Below are 18841 nucleotides of genomic sequence, written 5' to 3' on the forward strand. Positions count from 1 at the left end.
CATTTTCCCCTGTGTTGCCCCTTTATTTCCAACTGCAGATGAATCATTATGTACTCACCGATTAATAAAAGTATTCACACATTCAGGGCAGCAGCCTGCAGTGACTGACGGTACACGTGTGGTGTGTGGAGAACAGTTGGAATCAACAAATGCAATCATGTGCGGAGACATTTCACCTATTTTATTGGAAAATCTTCAAAATAAACAAAAATGGCACAGCAGTATACAAATCTCAAAATGCATATAGCCAGTAGAAATACTGCAGTTCCCTCTGTGTAAATTACTTCTGTCTTGCTAGAAAATCATGGTGATAACTGGGCAGGTGCTGGTTGATATACACACACACGTGCTTTCCTTTTGAAGACAGGATCAACTAAGTGTGATTGGAAAGTCAAGGCCCATCAAATATATGTGCACGTGTGTGTGTGTGTGACGCGTGTGTGTGTGAGTATGTCTGTGTGTGTGTGTGTATGTCTGTGTGTGTGTGTCTTTAGTTGCTAAGTATGGTGAGCAACATGCCAGTACTGGATATATATATATATGATGGGAAAGGCTGTGGGTGTACTTACGAGAGCTTTGCATACATAGAACGCTCATTCAATGTTACTATATAAATGAATATATTCAAGACATAGCTAAATGATAAATACATAATATATCCATGTTAGTGGCATTTCCAGACATAAAGAGAAATTACTATAAATTACTTCCAACCACAGTTATGTGTCGAACATTCTTGACTCCAATTAGAAGGTGAAAACAAACACCGATCACTAAACTAAAAGAAGGAGGTGAACAATATTAACTTTGGGGTGGAGGGGGGAGGGGAAGTTTTCATTGAAATGTTTATTGTCTGAGAGAAACCTGGAGCAGTGAAGAGAGCTTTGGGTTGTCGGACCGAGCTGGACCGAGCCAGACCAGGCCAAGCAGAGCCATCTTATTTCTTTTTTTCTTTTCTTTTTTTTTCTTCAGGCTTGTCTGATTTTGGATGGGGTGTAGCTCTTGTCCACAGACTCGTCCTGTAGAAACATGTGCAAGCATCGTTCGTTCTGAGCTAGAGGGTGACCGGCCACTCTGAAACACACAAGCACAAAAAAGAGAAAGAAGCAGGCTGTAACTTTAGTGATTTGAACAGAGACAAGGTGTGACGACATGGACAACAGGCAGAGAAATCTGGGAAAGATTTAAAAATAATAACCAAACTGTAAAAAAAAAAAAAAAAAAAAAGAAAAAAAACAAACAAGTTTAGGAATAAGTTCATAGAATCATCATTGGAAGGAATGGATAGATAACAAAAGTGACTTCTACAGGTTGATGGCAAAATATTTAATTACAGGGTTTCAGGCCTACATGACACTATAAATAACATGTCGCTCTGATGTAAAGTAAAAAAATTAGTTGAAACATGAACCCTTTCCTCAGGCCTTTAAAAAGATCAAAACTGAAACTTATTCTGAAGATAATTTTTGTTCATCTGTCCTTATTCGAAGCTTGAAACTATTTTTTAAAAGTGTGTTCTTTACACTTATTGTAGCACCGTATGGTTTGCAGTTATTATAAAATACATTAACATACTCTCCATGAAAAAAAAGAGCAAATACTCTTTTTTTCCAAGAGGTTCCTGGAGATGTTTCACCAAAATCTACAATTTAATTTACATCTGTAATAAAATTACATTATTTTCCTACATTTCCTTGGGCCAAAGCATTGTAGCCATCAAGAGCACACTCAAAAAATAAAAGGCTTGCAGCATCCTGTTAGCCTCAGGGTTAAAAGCCCCAACCATGAGCCGCTGGGGGGCTTTTACTACATGTCCTCTCGATCTCCTCTCATTTACGGTCACCTTTCTACTGTTTCTATATTTATCATAAACCTCTAAATGAAAATGATGTGTGGATTTTTTAGGTTTACCTACTCAGTTGTTATTAGATTAATTATTTTTCCAGGAAACGACAAACTCTAGGACACAGTAGATATGTGATGACATTAAACTGGAATTCACCTTTAAAACCCATCAGATATTTTCTATCGCCATAAAAAATGCTTGGGGTAATGTATAATTGTTAAACTCCCAGTGAAGTTTACTGTTTCAAGACACATTGAACTTTGTTGCCATTTTAGACTAATTTCAAAAACTGTGTGTATATCGGCGGAAATTTTAATATCAGAATCTTTGCTTCGTAAAATCAGGTATTGGAAAAAAAAGGGGGGTATTGGTCGGGTCCTTTTCCCCTCAACCGCCGGGCTGCAAGGACATGAGAAACTAGGTCTTAACAATCTCTTAAAATAGCTACAATAATCAGGAATCAAACTGTAATCGTCCCTCATTAGGGGTTTATTGACACTTTGATCATATACAGTGACTGACAACAATATTTTCTCTGCATCTGGACATGTGGCTATGGTCTTAATCTCTTTGACGAACTAGTAGTAGAATTATTTTTTTCTCCCACCACCAAGCCATAAAAAGGAGATAAGTGTCAATTAAAAATCATCAACAGAATTAAAGACTCCCAGAAACTTCAACAACTAGTAACTAACGATTCTCCTCTACTTTTGACAATGACAACTCCAATACTATGTGAACACATTGGAGGTACTGTGAGAACATCTATACTTATATCCTGATAGAAACTTAGTGCACTATAAGCCTCCCTCTCCATCACTGTAATTATTATAAGCTTACCATTCAACAAATGGCAAGCTTATAGTTAATTAAACTTGAGTTATTTCACTGCTAACAAACAATGACATGCTTTATTAACCATTTATTAAGCAACTGTTTATTGTAAAGATGTCACTGATGTTCATAAAACTTTATAAATGGTTATTGAACACCAGGGTGTGCCTATGTATCAATAACATGTAGTGAAACTGTATCTTTTTGTTAGATTTTGGATATTGTTGATCCTAATATGGTTGTCTTTTTTCTGTTTTTTAAGGCTGCAGTGAAGTGACATAAAAGTCTGACATTTTTAAACTTCGGTTTTACTTTTTCTATTACTTCTTTACCAACTTAGTCATTATATCCAAATTATACATAACAAACATACAAAACATCTTGTAGCCTAAAAATTGCAATATTATTTTATTGCCATATCGCCCAGCCCTAATGAATACTGTGTAGTTCATCTTTAAACATTATTCAGATGGGACATTATAAAGTTGGACCTGATGCTTATAAACCTTAACAATTGCTTAAATAATGGTTTATGAAGCATTTCATTGTTTGTTCAAAATGTAGTAGCTATTGACTATAGTTTAATTAACTATAAGCTTACCATTTATAACTAAAAACCAACTTACCAATTAATCTTTACTTGGGACTCCCAAGACTCCCTAAATGTCCCTTCAGAGGATGCAGAAGAGCGTAACAAGAAAGAGCCAGCTCACCTGAGACCCTCCAACATCTCATATTACAAAAAAAGGTACATTTTTCTCAGACCCGATCAACGTGGTTACATTGCAAGTATGCACGCATCCTAACCTAACGGGAAAATATTTTTAACAAATTAAGCTGTCCATGAGAGGCACTCACAGGTCAAACAGGGCAATCACTGAAGAGATCAAGCGTGCCCCCAACAAACCCTTTTTAATAGGTTTTTTGGAAATGTTGACATTGAGGACAAGGTGCAGTCGAAGGATGTTAAAATCTCAAGGCCCTGCTTGCTTTTTCAAGTGGGGATGTAAGTCCTTTTTTTTTTTTTTTTGCCTGAAGCATGAATTACGTTTGACTAGCCTAATCAAAAAGTGATGATTATCTCCTCTCCTCCTTCTCACTTGTTTCACAGCGACAATCATGTTTACCATTCCAAAAGATTTCCTCCTCACAATGCTCTCAATCACAGTTTAAACAATGCTGCCAGCCACATCGGCCAGTATTAAGTCTGAACAATGATATGATCAACAGCAGTGTTTCATTCACAGGAAGCAACGAGGAGGGGGAAAAAAAAAATCTTAATTACCAACACATTCTCAACTTCTTTAAAAAAAAAAAAAAGAAAAAAAAAAAAAGCATATTTATGGATTTTAATTTTCTCGACTGTCTTTGCTCACTTAATATTCCAACAGGAAACATTGATGCATTTGCACATGAAACAAAGATAATGGCCAAGTCTGCAATCAAAGCAAATAATTACAATCACACTGTAACTTTTATTGTTCAGCAGCTGAAAACGGGGACACGCTGGATCAAAAATAAGCAGAGGTGCACACACCATCCCACAGAACCATGCGCTGTAATTTGAGCTGCAATTATCATAAATTACACATCAACAATAAAACAAATGTGGGAAAAATTATGTTGTGGGGGTGCGCACTTGAGTCCTCTTGGTTGTTCTTGTCCTTTGCGAAGGTAATTATAAAAGAGAATTAAGATGGAGAGTGAGAAAAAGGACGTGTCTGTCTCCGCAGGCTCGGTTTGTTAACAATATGAAGAGAAGTGAAAAAGTTGACTCTACTTTATTGCACAAAGTGTTTCATTGTTCCCTGAGAGTGAAAATAACACCACGCTGAGGCAGCAGCAGCGAATGGGAGACAAACTGTAAAGAATAAATTGTTTTGACCCCACAGCAAAGTAGGAGAAGGACAGAACAAGACGAAGATTGATGTGAAAAGGCTTACTTGTTGAGAAACTGCTCCAGGCCCTGTCGCCGCTCCTCGATGAAGGAGTCATCAAATATCCCATCATCCCCTCGAAACGGAAGCTGCCGGATGAGAGCTTTTCCTGGGAGAGGTGGGACGACCACCTGAGATAAAACAGTACCCACAGAAAGGCATAAATAGCTCAATAATAAGTTGTCTCTGTTGCTTATATCCAACTGAGTCACATTTTTTGGAATGACAGCTCATGATCCTGGACAAAACATCTATGTTTGTTATGTTGTGTATGTATGTATGTATGTTAAACAATGTCCAGAAAGCATATCGTACTTATTAAAAGTAGGACAAAGAACACAGAAGATATCACCTGCAAAGCTTAAAAAGATCTTTCGCCAATTTTTTCTCATGTTAAAAACACTGCAGATGTGCACAATGTCATCTGTTGATTTGATAAGCCAAGAGCTCATCAGCCTCCACGTTGAGTTCACATCAATGGCTCACCTTGCTCTCCCTCTCCAGCTCCGCTCTGAGCCACTCGAAGTCACTGTATCGCCTCCGTACAGACGATTCCTTCAGTTTGAAGATGGGTAGGTTGGTCTGTGGGCAAACACACAAAGGAACATACATACGGTTACAGGCGTTCCTTTTAAATGTTGCCTTGTTTGCTGTAGTGTTTTTTCCTTGAGCCCTCGCAGTGGTTACACAAATGGAAGAGAAAGAAGAGAAAATCAAGACATTTCCGAGACAGTGTGCGCATGTTTATTTTTATCCAATGTCGTGTATGAAGGGCTGCAGTTATTTCTTATTTTCATTATTGATTGTTCTAGCTATTATTATTTTTGATCAATTGTTTCAGAAGTATTAAGAAGTGCCTGTCACAGTTCAAAAGATCTCACGCTGACGTCTTCTGATGGCATATTTTGTCTAACCGACAATTCATTTAATTAACTATAATATAAACAGAAAGAAATGCAGCAGATCCTCACATCTGAGTAACAAAAAACTGAAAATGTTTGTGCAACAAGTGACTGAAAACCATTAAACCAATCGATTCTTTTTTTGCTCATTAACCAATCAATGAATTGACTAACTGGCTCCAACTTGTGCAGACATTATACATAACAATTGATAGTTCCCTTTAGAGCTCAAACAAATAACTGATTTGTCAATCAACAGAAAAATTGTCATTGTTTACATCTTTCTGTTTTCAGCAAAATCAATAATCAACTGTTCCCAGCTGATTAATGGCAATGATTAGCTTTGTAGGCAGTTTGACGCAACGTCTGCTCTCCAAGCTGACTCTCTGCAAGTCCGTCTCAGGTGTTCGGACAGCCCTCGGAATGGACCCACAAAGTCTGCAAGAGCAGTGAAGTCCACACATTTGGATTCAACCTTTGGTGGCTTCGTACCTCGCTCATGCTGGACCTAGCACAGGCTACGAGTGTCGTCTTGACGCTTGGTGGTGCACCTCCACATTTTTGTAAACAGCTCCGCTTTTTCTCACCAGCTTCTCTATCGGTTTACACCAGTTTTTTCAAACATTATTCAATAAACAGATTTGGATTCTGGCACACCACTAACGTCGCTTTTGTCCTTGATCTAAAAGCATGAACAGATCAAGGCATCCTCAGCATTGAGGAGCGAACATCGCCATGTACGCCTCATAGAAATGTTTGTTTGTTCGCCCCCTGACATTTCAGAGAAATACTGCAGCGATATCTTGTTGATAAAAACAATGGCTTCCCACAAATAGCTTTTTCTTCAGCACATTAAAGGAACCGGTGTAGCTTGCAGCTTAGATTGCTTTTACTATACTCCAAGAATATGTAGTCTGGGTGAATAACTAACATTCTGTTTTCACTAGCAGTGTTTCATGCCCTGATATTGACCATGATGGAATGAAACCAGAAAGGCAACATAAAACCTGCGTCTGCGACGAGCAAAGACGATGGTTAGATATTTAAATAGTCCAGAATAGAGCAGATTAGGTGACAAAGTAGCTCTCCATGCACCGAGAGGAATAAAGGAGAGCTGATAACAATCAGTCTGACAAAAAAAAAAAAAAAATCAATACAGAGTCACAGAAATCTAGAGACATCTGCAGATATTAACAAATGAAAGAGCAGTGGGTGTTAACATACAAATAGAATAGTTAGAATTATGTTCTCTTACATATCAAACATCAACAAAATTTAAGGTATAAGTGGGAGGTATTTTTCTCGCAACTGCATTTACACTTGTTTTACTCACAAGTAGCTTAACCATGGCATGTGGTACTTCAATACACTTTAAGAACAAAAATGACTGGGAAGGCTACAGAAAAACTCCAGATCCATGTCTACGGTCAGTCCAATACAAGTATCGACCTCGTTTTGTTGCGATAGTTACGTCATTAAAAAGATTTAAAACACAACTTATGAGGTTGATTGGAAACCATTTTTTACAGACAACTGTCTGGCAGTCAGAGGCTACACTTCCGTAGGGAATGGTATAGCCGAATGTGATGCCCAGAAACCGGCAGACTGTGCCTACTCCAAGAAAAAGAAAAAAGTGAAAGGCTTTACTGCATTGATTTTGGAAATAGCCTTGTGTTATCTATGCTGACTTTATTGAGGGAAAAGAGGAGGAGAAAGAACAACAAAAAAAGACTCCTTCAAATTAAACCATACTAAATAGAACAATTGAAACTGGCCTCCAGGCAAAAAAAGTTCACTTATGTTTTGCTCACCAAGGTCTACTGCATTTATCTATCGCGCTGTGTGCGTTTGTGTACGCCAATGCACAGATGTGTGTAATTCTAAGTTGCTGTTGACAAGTACTTGAGAGTGAATTTCATATTAAAACGGGAGATGTTCGACATTGACAGAGAGCATTGAGCAAACAGCACATTATAGCACAATGCCAAACCTCTTCACTAGTCCTGACAGCACATGGCCATCCCATGACAATGTACAAACAAGTAGGGAGTGAATGAGCATTTCATTGGCAGGCCCCATTCACAGAAGGTCAGAATTCATGGAAGAAGGAATCACAAGAGCAAAGCAATTGAGCAAGTAGGTGCAGCATGAATACAGCGTGAGCAGCAGACTGATCGATGAGCAGGCAACTGTGACTGTGTGCAGTAGTGGGGATGCAGAGTTAACTAGAAGGCTGAGTAAATGGCTGAACAAAAGAGAAAGGAGTGGGTGTGCGTGGTCATAAAGGAAGAGCAGAAAAACTGGAGAGGTTGGGAGCTTCATCAGGTCTGTGCAGGACTAATTGAAGAGGAGGGAGAGCAGGAGTGGTCTTTTCGCTCTCATGGTCTCTCCTTTTCAGTCTTTTTCCCTCTTTATTTCCCCTGCTCTGCGATAATAAGTCAGATTTTCTGCCCTTGAGACTCCTCTTGCACGGTTTCAACAGGGAAAATGCAGGCATTTGTGTTCTTCCATCGTTGCGCTCTACTCTTTTCAGTCTTAAAAAATAGTGGATCCTGCCTGGATTTGGTGGGAACGCAGACCAATTTGAAACAACTCTTTCTAACGCCTGTTGATTCAATGTGAGACTGTAAAGAGAAAAACCATTACCTACTAGGAAATTATTGGGAGAGAATCCAGATTAATCTCATTGTACACACACCAAGTTTAACTACGCCTAAATAAAATCCTGAATGTTATAACGTTCTGCTTTTGTTGAAATGTTTTAGAGAGTTTGGTACTTTGGAGAATGTCATTTTGTTGTGCTGATGAACTGTTTTATGCTGTTGTGACATTTGTCCTTATTATTTTGTCAACCCTACAATATCACTACAGATTCAACTGCATCTATTATTTTATAGAAAATAATAATTAGGAAGAGGTTTAAACCCTTTATTCCCTATTTAGTTTTTTTTTTTTTTTTTTTACAGCAGTATCTTATAAGATAGTTATGAGGTGTTTAGACGGTTTGTAACCACTTTCACACTAATCTGAATTTAGAAGTTGTTTGATATTTTATGTCCAGGACGATCCAAATGAAGCTATAAAATCAAGATCAGCAGGTACGTTGGAGAAGACCAAGAGTGGACGAAATTAGAAATACAAACAGGCGGTTCACTTTACTTGCACTCTGCTAATAATTTGATTAGGTTTGAAAACTAAAACCTTCACCGGGCCATTTTCTCAATGAAGGTTTTACTTATTTTTAGTTCCAAGCAAAAATGTCATCAATTTGCTGGTTCCAGTATTTTCAGAATGTGAGGAAACTGTGACGAGCAGATTACTTGATAATGAAAATAACATTTGCAGCCAAGATTATGGTGGGTCTACAGCTTACAAGTTTAATGATGAGGAGACGGAGAGACTTCTCTGCATTCCCAACAAGAAGCTGATGTGGCATGCAAGTTACAAGGACATCTGCGTGAGAAATGCTGATGAAAACGCAGCCAAAACTGCTGAGACAGCCATATCTTCAACTGCTCATTTGAAGAAAGAGGTGGAGAAAACTTGGTGAGACAGAGAGTGAGTAAGAGAGAGAGAAAGTTTTTTTTTTTTAATCCTGTACTTTTCGAATTCATTTTCTGAGTTTGCTTTCCGATTTAACAGCTATTAATTATGTCGTCCTAATTAGGCCCTAACTTCAGTATTAGCTGCAGCATGAAAGCTGTTTCACGCTCACCCCGTGACACCAGATTTGTTTATTCACCAACACTGTCCTTGCAGCTCTTTATCCAAGCAAACAAACCATTTTCTCTCCAGTTCTTTCTCTGACCTTTGTGGTGCACGCACAGAATTAAAGCACAAACAGAATCCAGACTTCGCTTTGGACATGCGAAAGATAATTCGTATGATTGCCAACTACAACAGCAGCTCTTTCAAATAAGGTCACGTTTCCTGTGATTAAAGCCTCAACGCCGGTGAAATAAGATGTTTAAGGTGACAGTATTTCCTTTCTCTGGTTAAAATCAAATAGGTGCCTGTAAAAACTCACTGCCACTCCCTCTGTTTCCCACTGCGTGTTAACGCAACTCTCCGGCCCTGAAAACTTCCTTTTCCCACTTATTTCAAGTTCTCTCCAGGTGAAGTCGTCAATGAGCCCCTACCTCCTCCTCTATTCTCAGGTCACAGGAGAAGTGGATTATCTTAGCTTTATCACCCCGGTGCTCTAGCATTAACTCCACTCTCCTCTCACCGTGGTCTGTCCCTGCTGCGTCATGTTACCTCACAGCATGGAGCGCCGCAAAGTTAATCCCCCACCACAACAGATCACAGTTACAGGTAATCTGCCACCGCCGTGACTCTAATCCCATCATGTGCACACAGAAAACACTTAACCACGCGCGGGCACTCACACTGACGTACACTGGGTAAGCATGCACAGGTGTTAAGTAGAAAGATTTGACCAGTCACACAGTTGACAATGTAAATATAATAGCCCTGTTTGTGTACACACAGCCAAACCTTGGGCCACTCATCTGCGCACAATGAAGCCAGCGGTGAGAGTGTAAGGGAAGAAAGTCACCTGGCCTTTCAATCCTCTCGCCCTCTCAAACCCTGTGATTAAGAGATTGGCCTTGCAGGACAAGGGGAGGAACGAAAATGACAGAACTGAAAAATGAGAGGTCTCACTCACTCCTTCGCTCTCAGTCTCACACACACACACAGAAGGAGGCGGTGCGTGAGAGCTCTACGAGTCAAAGATCAGGTTTCCCCTGGCCTCTGTTCTCTTCACGGCTGGTTAGAGGTTAGGGCCCGGGTGTCTCAACTTACTAGCCCCTGCAACGATTGGGACATGGGACCAGCCCACACCCAGCCAGGGTCTTAGCATTTCATGAATTGTCTAAAAAGGCACACTTTGCCTTTCTCACCTTCTAAGGGACAGAATAAAAGATAAGAGAGGAAGGACTGTTTGGTGAAAGAAACTAAAAGATAGCGAATATGAAATGTTCAAACTCGGAGAAAACCAAATAAACAAAGAAATAAGGAATTAATGGTAATGTTAAAAGCAAGTGCAAAAGGAAAAAAATGGAGCAGAAAGCTAGATGTGGCTCCTTCAGAGTAGACCTCCTAGCTTCACTTTCCATTATAAGTAAGCAAGGTGCAACCTACGCTCCATAGGAAGAGCATGTGATTCATAATGTCTGGGACACAATACCTTCGGCTCATTGAAAATGGGTTGAAAAGAGGCAGAACCCTTAAAAACAGCGAGACAGCGAAAGAGAGAGTGGGGGGGGGGCAAAGATCACTCGTCTCCTAAGAGAGTAGTTCAAGGCCACCATGCATTAGCTTTTAGCAGGATGGATTAAGTCAAGTTTGAGAGTGTGCATCCTAAACCTCCCCCATGTCCCCTTCTTACCCCTCCCATATGCTTTCCTTTCAGAATAATAGCATAAAAAAATGGCAACATAATACCATCTCATTGCATCATATTCTGAAATGGGGAGGGGGGAAAGACAGGGAACAAAAGCATTGGGGCTATAGGTCTTTTTGCTCTCGCTTCTCCATGTACTCTCACACTCGTTCTCTCGCTTGCCGGCCCCTGCGGCCTGACAGCCTACCCTCTCTTCGACTCGCCTAGCTGGCAAAAAGCTGCTTTGTTGCCATAGTATCAACTCCCACTTTTGATACTGTCATTTCAAGTAGGATATGGTAGCCTTGATACAATATGTTCCCTATTTCCATTAAAATAGTTGTCGAAGAGGATGCTGTAGACTTTGGATTACACTTGACTGTGCCTGACAAGCGCCCACCCCCTCCTCCCCACACAGACACCCACTCCCCATCTCTCCCCCATTTTATTAATGACCAAAGGCCCCCGCCCCACTGCCCAAATGGAAAAAGAGAAAGAAAGAGAGAGGGAGAAGCTATGGGAGTAGAGAAGAGGAGGGGTAGAAGACCGAGTGAGAGTGAGCGACAGAGCTATAAGAGGCCTTTTATGTACTCCTATCCATAAACAAAGTGAGATCCCAAAGTTCGCTCCCCTGAATGTGCTCTCTGGATGAGATGGGAACCAACTAAAGACAAGAAATTTTGATAATACCCTACACCCCCTCCTCCCCCACTCACATGCACACCCCAACTCCAACCCCCTGTTTGCTGAGGGTCCAAACAAATGCTGCTTGAGGGGGTCCTCTCAAACCCAGGAACAACCAAAAAATACAACATTAAGGTGATATGATAGGACTCTGCACAAATAACTCTGTCCATTAGGCACATGAAAAACATGTGCAGAGGCAGAGCAGGAAAAAAAAACCTACCAGCTTCCTGTGGTCTTTAAGCCATTACAGAAACTACACTTAAAAACGAAGGGATTTAGGTGAGAACAAAAACCCATTGTTTCACCACGACACTGGACATTACGAGTCTGCTCAGGCAAAGTGAGATATCCGCCTCTTTTCATGATGAACTTAAAAAAGCCTGACTGAAAAGAGGGAGATTGATCCCATTGATTTTTAACCCAAAATGCTTCCCGAGTTGTGAACAAGTGACTGCGTAACCTGCCTCGTGGTCACTGCAGCCGGTCGGCCCCTTGAACGACAAACCAATCTTTGTACAGTTTGTTCTGCCGCTGACTAAAAAAAAACATTCACATACCGCGAATGAGTCACAGGTGAAAAAACGCACAAGCTGACATTTATTTTAAAAGAATCAGTGACAACTTTGCAGTTAATAATAAGCCCTCGTTCTGGCGTTTACACTATACGCTCGACTATATATAGCTATCAGAGGGAATTCATAACCACGCTATAAACTTGGCGACTGACTGCACAGCTGGGAGTAAAATGGTATAAGTGGGCAATAGGGTGAAGACTGGCGAGGGGGTGGCTTTCTGCCCTCCCATGGGTGGGGGGTGGGGGGTAAGGATGGGGAATAAACGCTCCAGCTCCCCCACACCCTGGCCGGTTTCATTCTTCTCGTCTCTCAATGAGGGGATTAGGCAGACTCTCTCAGTGCGGCCACAAGAGCTCTCTCGATTTCAGATGGATAGCAGGACAGCAGAGAGAACAGAAGACAAGGGAATGAGTTAGAAACAGACACTGTGTAGCATAATTAGATTTAAAATAAATTAAAGCACTTCCAAATATTACAAGTATGATTGAAACAAACAGTGCGAAGCGTAGGCTATGCATTCCAGGCCAGGGCATTGTGGCTAACGCTCTTAACATGCTGGAGATGGAGTAAAATGCTTCTAAAGAAAGCTGAAGAAAAGGAGAAGGAGAGAAGCAAAGCAAAGTTGACACCACGTTTGTTGAGAAGTGAGGGATGCGCCACTTATTCTGTGGTCTTATGCAAAGCAGGGTCACACGGGGCTATGAGGTGCACAATAATGCTGATTACACGCATATGCTAATTATTACACGCTAATCAAGTACAGTAGTCTTATATTCAACACTAATGCCTGGAGACGGCTTCTCTTCTCTCAGCCCATTTCTTTAAGGTAAAGGGAAACTATAAATACTTTAGGGCTGCTTTCCGATCTAAACACTCCAGGCCACTAACTACAGGGGTGTCAGTCAACTGACATGACAATTTAAAGATAAGAGATGAGGCAATCAGATGAGCCCAGTGACTGTCTGACAATTTCAGACTCTTGTTAAAGCCTGAACATTAACACGCAGAGTCCTGCCATGGCTCAATTTATGCAAAATGACATGTGGCAGGCTTGATAGAAAATTAAACACGCGAACAAAAAACATTTGTCAAATCATGAAAATGGCTCCATTTTAAAAGAAAAATTAATTCACCTGTCTTTATGTTTGTGTCTGCTACATATTAGTAAAGAGCACTGAAACAAAGCCTAGTTTAAGCTTGACAATTTCTTATTTTTTTGTGCATGTTTGTTTCTTTGATTGGCATTTGCACGTACATAATATGTATGTATAATCATTAAATGTCAATTGTGGTTTGGTAAAATGTCTAAATGCAACTGCACTGAGGGGACGATTAAGTATATAATATCAAATCATATCATATCAATCTGTATGTATTGTTCTCGACCTTTCAGCACCTGAAAAATATAATCTAAGTCTAAGGTCCCCTAAGTCACTTGCTCTGGCCCTTCAACCCTATCCCACGGTCTTCAGCAGCACATGGAATTTGCTACATTCTCATTGAACTGTATCAGAAGCTACAGGCGTGGGTTTCGGGTGTTACTATCAGCGAGAGAAGTGACTGTTTGTTTGAAAACAACAATAGCGACTCATAAAGAGGTTTTGTAGCTTCTGCTATAGACTCGCTTATGAGAGAAGAGCAAAAGATGGCGCTGGAGTCTCTTCTTGATGGAAAACACGTTTTTTTCTTTTGACTGTACTGGCTTCATTAAGAATTTGATTAACCAACTGGCTCCTCTGTTAGTGCTCTCCTATTGCTGAATGGTTAAAGCTACCCAGTGATGAACAATGACAGACAGACTGTCTCTACAATCACCTTTGTGACATACCATCATGAGAGTCACGTCAGAAGACCTGTGTGATATGTTCAAAAGCTCCAGAACAATTGGGTAAATCAACCTTGAGACCGTTTCACCCCCAACAATTTAGTATGACCATCATCTGCTGTATTCACTCATTGAAGTACAGAAGTAGCATTGTTAAAACGTGGATTTAAGCAGCCTAATGTTTAAGCTGATTCAGCTTGATGATTTTGAATGTGTGTGTGTGTCTGTGTTAGAGAAAAATACACATGACACAGGATATGTGTTTTGCAACAGCGAGGGTTTTCTAACCGTTACTCTCATCACAGATTGCTCAATAATGATTTCAGAACAATACAAGCAAATAGCCAATTTTGTCACATTTAACATGCATCAACTTAACAGTCTTACATGCTTCTTTACACAAGCAATCAGGACAACTACCAACTTATTCATCTATGATGATAGGAACTTCTCTTGGAAGAAAAGCATTTGTTCTCCTCTGCAAGTAGAGTAGGAGGAAGGAAATGTGTCATGGTGGGGAGTGGGCGAGACAGGAGAGGATCAGGCAGAACGGTGCATCCTGTCTACAGTTCCAGAGAAACTGACTTGCTGAGTTTGCCTTTGGCCCAGTGCTAGAATATACGTTGGATGGATGTTGATGACTAATCAGCCAAGTAAAAAAAAAAAGCTCCACACGACTGTAAATGATCCTTAAACCAAGCTACAATCCCCATTATAGTAATATCATAGAATATAACTTGGCATGTGGTATAGTGTGACTGAAATTACGTTAAATTGAATTGAACTGATGTGTATATGGAGGGCCAGAGCAGAACATTTAATCATACAGGCCTCCCTTCATGTTTGGCTGGTCATTATGTGTGACCAATGCTGTTATCGCTCTCTTTGCAGTCAGAAAATGGGGTGTGGCTGAAGTTCAACTCTGAACTATTCAGGAAGGCTTGGACTTTTCAGCTTGAACAGCTGATTGATCATCTTTTATCCAGCTATGCAGAAGAACTGTCACTACTATTTATGTGTAGACAGATGGTTTACGTGAACTGGTGAAACATCTGTGGAATCACAGCAGTGGAAAAAACACTTGAGGCTAATGTAAACAAATTCTCGTCTCTAGCAGAGCAACAGCAGTTCAGTTACCGTTAGAGCAGACGTTGCCACGGTCACTGCACTTGTTAGGATCGTCTGCAAAATCTCGCTAATGTCTTATTAAGCAACTAGCTGTCAAACATCTCAACGTTAGCATCGGTAACAGGCGTTCACTCGTCTATTGCATATCAGATAGCTAACTAGTGCTAGCTAGATTTGACGATGGTTACTAGCCACGCTAGCTAGCATTGGCTAACTCGATTCGCAATTAACCACCTTGCCCGTCTTAGATAGTCATTTATACATGGGAATATTGACTCTGTAACTAAACGTGCACCTTTGTGACCGCGACAATCATAATGTCAAGGAGTCATAACTTTATCTGACTACAGGGAAGACGTTGCTTAGCTTTGGTATGGCTAGCTTAAAAGCTAACGTCATTAGCACTTGTTACAGCAGGCTCACCTTCAGTCTGACTTCATACGTGGTATATCTGGTTCTGCCAACCCCGATGGTCTCAGGGTTGCTCACGTCGATCTCTAGGAAATTACTCGGTGGTCCATAAGCGTCATTTAAGTTCTGAGGCTTGCTGAAGAGCCTTCTTGTGTCAGCTATGGTATCAGACATTTCTCTCCTGTCCTTCTAGCAGCTAGGGATAGTGTTTAGTTAGCTTGAATACAAACATGTATGTTCCGTTGGTAACCTTCAAAATAAAGAATTGGCGTATGTTGTGTCCGCGTTTTAAAAAATATAGTACAAATGGACCGTATTTTCGGCAAGCTTATATACTGAATGACACAAATATATACACTTATAAGTTTTCTGTCGACTTTATCGTTCACACACATTTAAAAAAAGTTACCGTAACTTTTATTCTGAAAGCAAATCACTCGACTTCCGGTATTGTTCAGTCTCCCACTGTCGCCAGCTTCAGAGGCCAAAGCGCTGCATTTCCGATCAGCTGAGGTTCAGCTGACACTGCTTGGCCACCTGCTGCTCGGTTTGTTTACAACCCCGCGAGTGGGCATATTGGTCCTCGTCGCATTTAACGATGTGCATGACTTTAATCGTTTTATTTGTATGTTCCGGACAAATCGCCCTTCTCAATGTAACTCCTAACTGCCTCTAAAATGCAAAACACAATTGAACTGACATTCATAATTCTCCAAGTGTCGAAATTCAATGCTCAAATTTATACTGATTTTAAATGAAAAGAAATACATAGCAAGCAATAAGCGGAATATTTCAATGCACTGATCAACACTCATATAAACTTAGTTACATAAACCACGGGGATCAGTTAATTTCTAATCTTTAACTGAGGTTTGTTTCCGCTGTTTACAAGCGCAAATGCAAATACATAATCAAGACATTTGTTGTATCTGATGACATTTCTTCTGCCTCCGCCACAGTTAATTCCCCTCCATGCCTGTGTCATGTGGTTTCCATGTGTCAAACAGATCTCAATAAAGTTTTCGCGTTTTGAAACAACATGGCGGCCTATACGGTCCCTGCTGCAGTCAGATGCTCAGCGAAATTGTTGCTGAAAGACACCGTTCTGACCTCAAGGAACATTTGCCGTCTGTCAGCCACTTGCATCGGAAGAGGTAAACGACTCTCCGTCATGTTGTAATTCATAATATTCCTTTTTTTTGCGAGATTTAGCGTGTTAAAAAGCTGTCTTCTTAGGTCAAAACATGTTTGGTAACTGTGCTCCCTGCATCACCCATGAACTCTTACACTTGACTTTGGTGACATCTAATAGAATCGGTGTGTATTTTTGTTGGTCACGACTAACATAGATGACTTTTTTGATTTCAAGGTTACACTAGTTGGAGGACATGCGCATCATTCAGCTCCTCAGCAGCAGATGTCTGTACCCTCAGTCACTCAGCCACTGGACACTATGATCGCCTCGTTCAGTGTGGCTCCCTGAGGGAAGATGCTCAGCAGAGAGATGTGGTCCAACAGCTGGCTCAGCTGCAGCACAGCCTGAAGAACTACAACAACAGCATCTACTTGAACCCACCTCCACCTAGGGTAAACCCAAATGATGGCTCTGGTCGGCTTCCAAAAGATAAACAGCCCAACATGGCATCAGCTGACAACAAAGGTGATGGATCACCTGTTAAGGTAAAGGAGTTGATGTCAGTATGAAGCGTCATAACACAGTAATATCTGGTAATCAAGTTAGAATTCAGAGCGGGAAGAAACATGGTCGGAAACATTTTCAACACAACTTATGTAATTCTCCCAGAACATCAAGCTCTTCCTATCTGCCAGGTGAAGTGGATCTATCACGTTTCACTAACCCAAAATGTCAACTCAATAAACAAACACTTCTGAGTACTAGTTTGTGTAGGAGAGGACATATTTAATTGTTATTTTAGTTTTGCCATTAAAGTCACATATTCCATAGTTAAGTAAATGAACACCTCAGCCTGCTTTAATATAGCTCAAATCTACTTTTAATTGCCAAAAGGCGTGAATGAGGTGTTCATCATGAAAAAGGTCACAGCTGAAAAAATGGACACTTTCTTCGATATATGGTCACCATGCACCATTAGCAACGTCAAGAACAAAAATCTAAAAACCGTTCTGTGTCATCTGCTGTTTTTTTCCCCTTTTTATAATTTAGTTTTGTTTCACATGCCCGACGTAATTAGGACTATTGCTTGGGTGGATGGAGTTACATGCATCTGTTGATATTCCTGTTCAGCAGCTGCGACCAGCTACTCACTGGCATTCACGTGTCCATGCATTCAAACGCACACAACCTCACAAAAGTGGCAAAACGGTGTGTGTGTATATGTGTTAGTCTTCCTACAGCGTTTGGTCATGTTATGTTAATTCATTTAGGAGCTATGCACAATTTTGTTACAGGCCACTCCCACTGCCACGCCCCCTTTTAGCCAATTGACACGAACAGTTAATCAGCTGTCCTTTGGCTTGTCACCAACCCTTACACAAAATCTCTTACAAGTTTTGTGATAGGCACCTCCCATTGTCACGCCCCCTCTTAGCCAGCTGGCATGAACACATTTACACACCTAAACACACACGCACGCTTGACCTCCATGCCAAATTTCAGCCTCTTAGGGCAAAAAACTGTGGTGACAAAGGATCGGGACAGAGAGCTACATTTGGAAAAAAAGAAAATTAATTTGGATGAGCTTCTGAACCTTTATGTCAAGTACTGATAAAAGCCAAGACAAAGCTAGTAGGTTGACCTTTAAAAGATTGGCGTTTTGTTTTGCCAAGCTGCTGTCTCCAGTTAATGAATTGGCCGTCATTGTCCTGACTAATGGGATGTCTAAAATCACTTCCCCCATTCATAAAATAAAATCAATATTGAGTAGTCACGTCTGAATTATCTCCGTTTTGCACAGAATCCGACTGAGGGGAAGTTTTGGTGTGTTTGAACTTTAAAAGCAGAAACTGGCAACTTTTCCTCTTGTTGCGTTTCCAAGTGGGTCGCTTTCTGGTTTCCCCAGTCGCAACTACCGACAACAGACGAGTTTATTCATTAATTTAGTCTAAAATGGAGATGTGAAAGCAGATAAAAATGGTGCCAGGCTGCCAGCCTGACTGGAAACCCAAGTCAGGCTTCATGTTTTGGGGGGATTTTGTGCCTTTTGTTAAACTAAATGCAGACGGTGTCAATGTTATGCTGTCACCATTACGCTGCGCAATCAACATATATGTCACAATGAAAAGTAAAAGCGAAAAACTTGCTAAAAAGTACGAGGGTTCAGGTTTTTAA

General features: G+C 40.6%; 2 protein-coding genes across 3 annotated transcripts in view; one reads left to right on the top strand and one right to left on the bottom strand.

Annotated features, from left to right (window-relative positions):
* Nucleotides 1-166: 166 nt before the first annotated feature.
* snx3 (sorting nexin 3) lies at nt 167-15768 on the bottom strand. Its single transcript, XM_030405248.1, has 4 exons — nt 15544-15768; nt 5104-5199; nt 4624-4748; nt 167-1074 (listed from the first exon to the last, which is right to left on the bottom strand). The coding sequence occupies exons 1-4, from the start codon at nt 15703-15705 to the stop codon at nt 969-971; spliced, it is 489 nt and encodes a 162-aa protein (XP_030261108.1). The 5' UTR covers nt 15706-15768; the 3' UTR covers nt 167-968.
* A 755-nt stretch (nt 15769-16523) lies between these two features.
* The window catches only part of afg1lb (AFG1 like ATPase b), a 28924-nt gene continuing 26606 nt past the window's right edge, over nt 16524-18841 (top strand). Inside the window, exons 1-2 of one of the 2 annotated variants that reach the window (XM_030405244.1) lie at nt 16524-16685; nt 16901-17211. In XM_030405244.1, coding sequence (XP_030261104.1) covers nt 16571-16685; nt 16901-17211 — 426 coding nt within the window. In that variant the 5' untranslated portion in view covers nt 16524-16570. The remainder of the gene's footprint in view (nt 16686-16900; nt 17212-18841) is intronic. The other variant, XM_030405242.1, reaches the window with a different exon arrangement.

The sequence above is a fragment of the Sparus aurata genome, chromosome 22, assembly GCF_900880675.1.
Source record: "Sparus aurata chromosome 22, fSpaAur1.1, whole genome shotgun sequence".
Classification (NCBI taxonomy): Eukaryota; Metazoa; Chordata; class Actinopteri; order Spariformes; family Sparidae; genus Sparus; species Sparus aurata.

Excerpts from the sequence above, each read along its gene's own strand:
- snx3 (XM_030405248.1), bottom strand. The coding sequence starts at position 15,705 with ATGTCTGATACCATAGCTGACACAAGAAGGCTCTTCAGCAAGCCTCAG. Across the intron at positions 5,200-15,543 it reads CGTATGAAGTCAGACTGAAG|ACCAACCTACCCATCTTCAA; the intron begins GTGAGCCTGCTG and ends GTTTGCCCACAG. Across the intron at positions 1,075-4,623 it reads CTGGAGCAGTTTCTCAACAA|AGTGGCCGGTCACCCTCTAG; the intron begins GTAAGCCTTTTC and ends TGTGTGTTTCAG.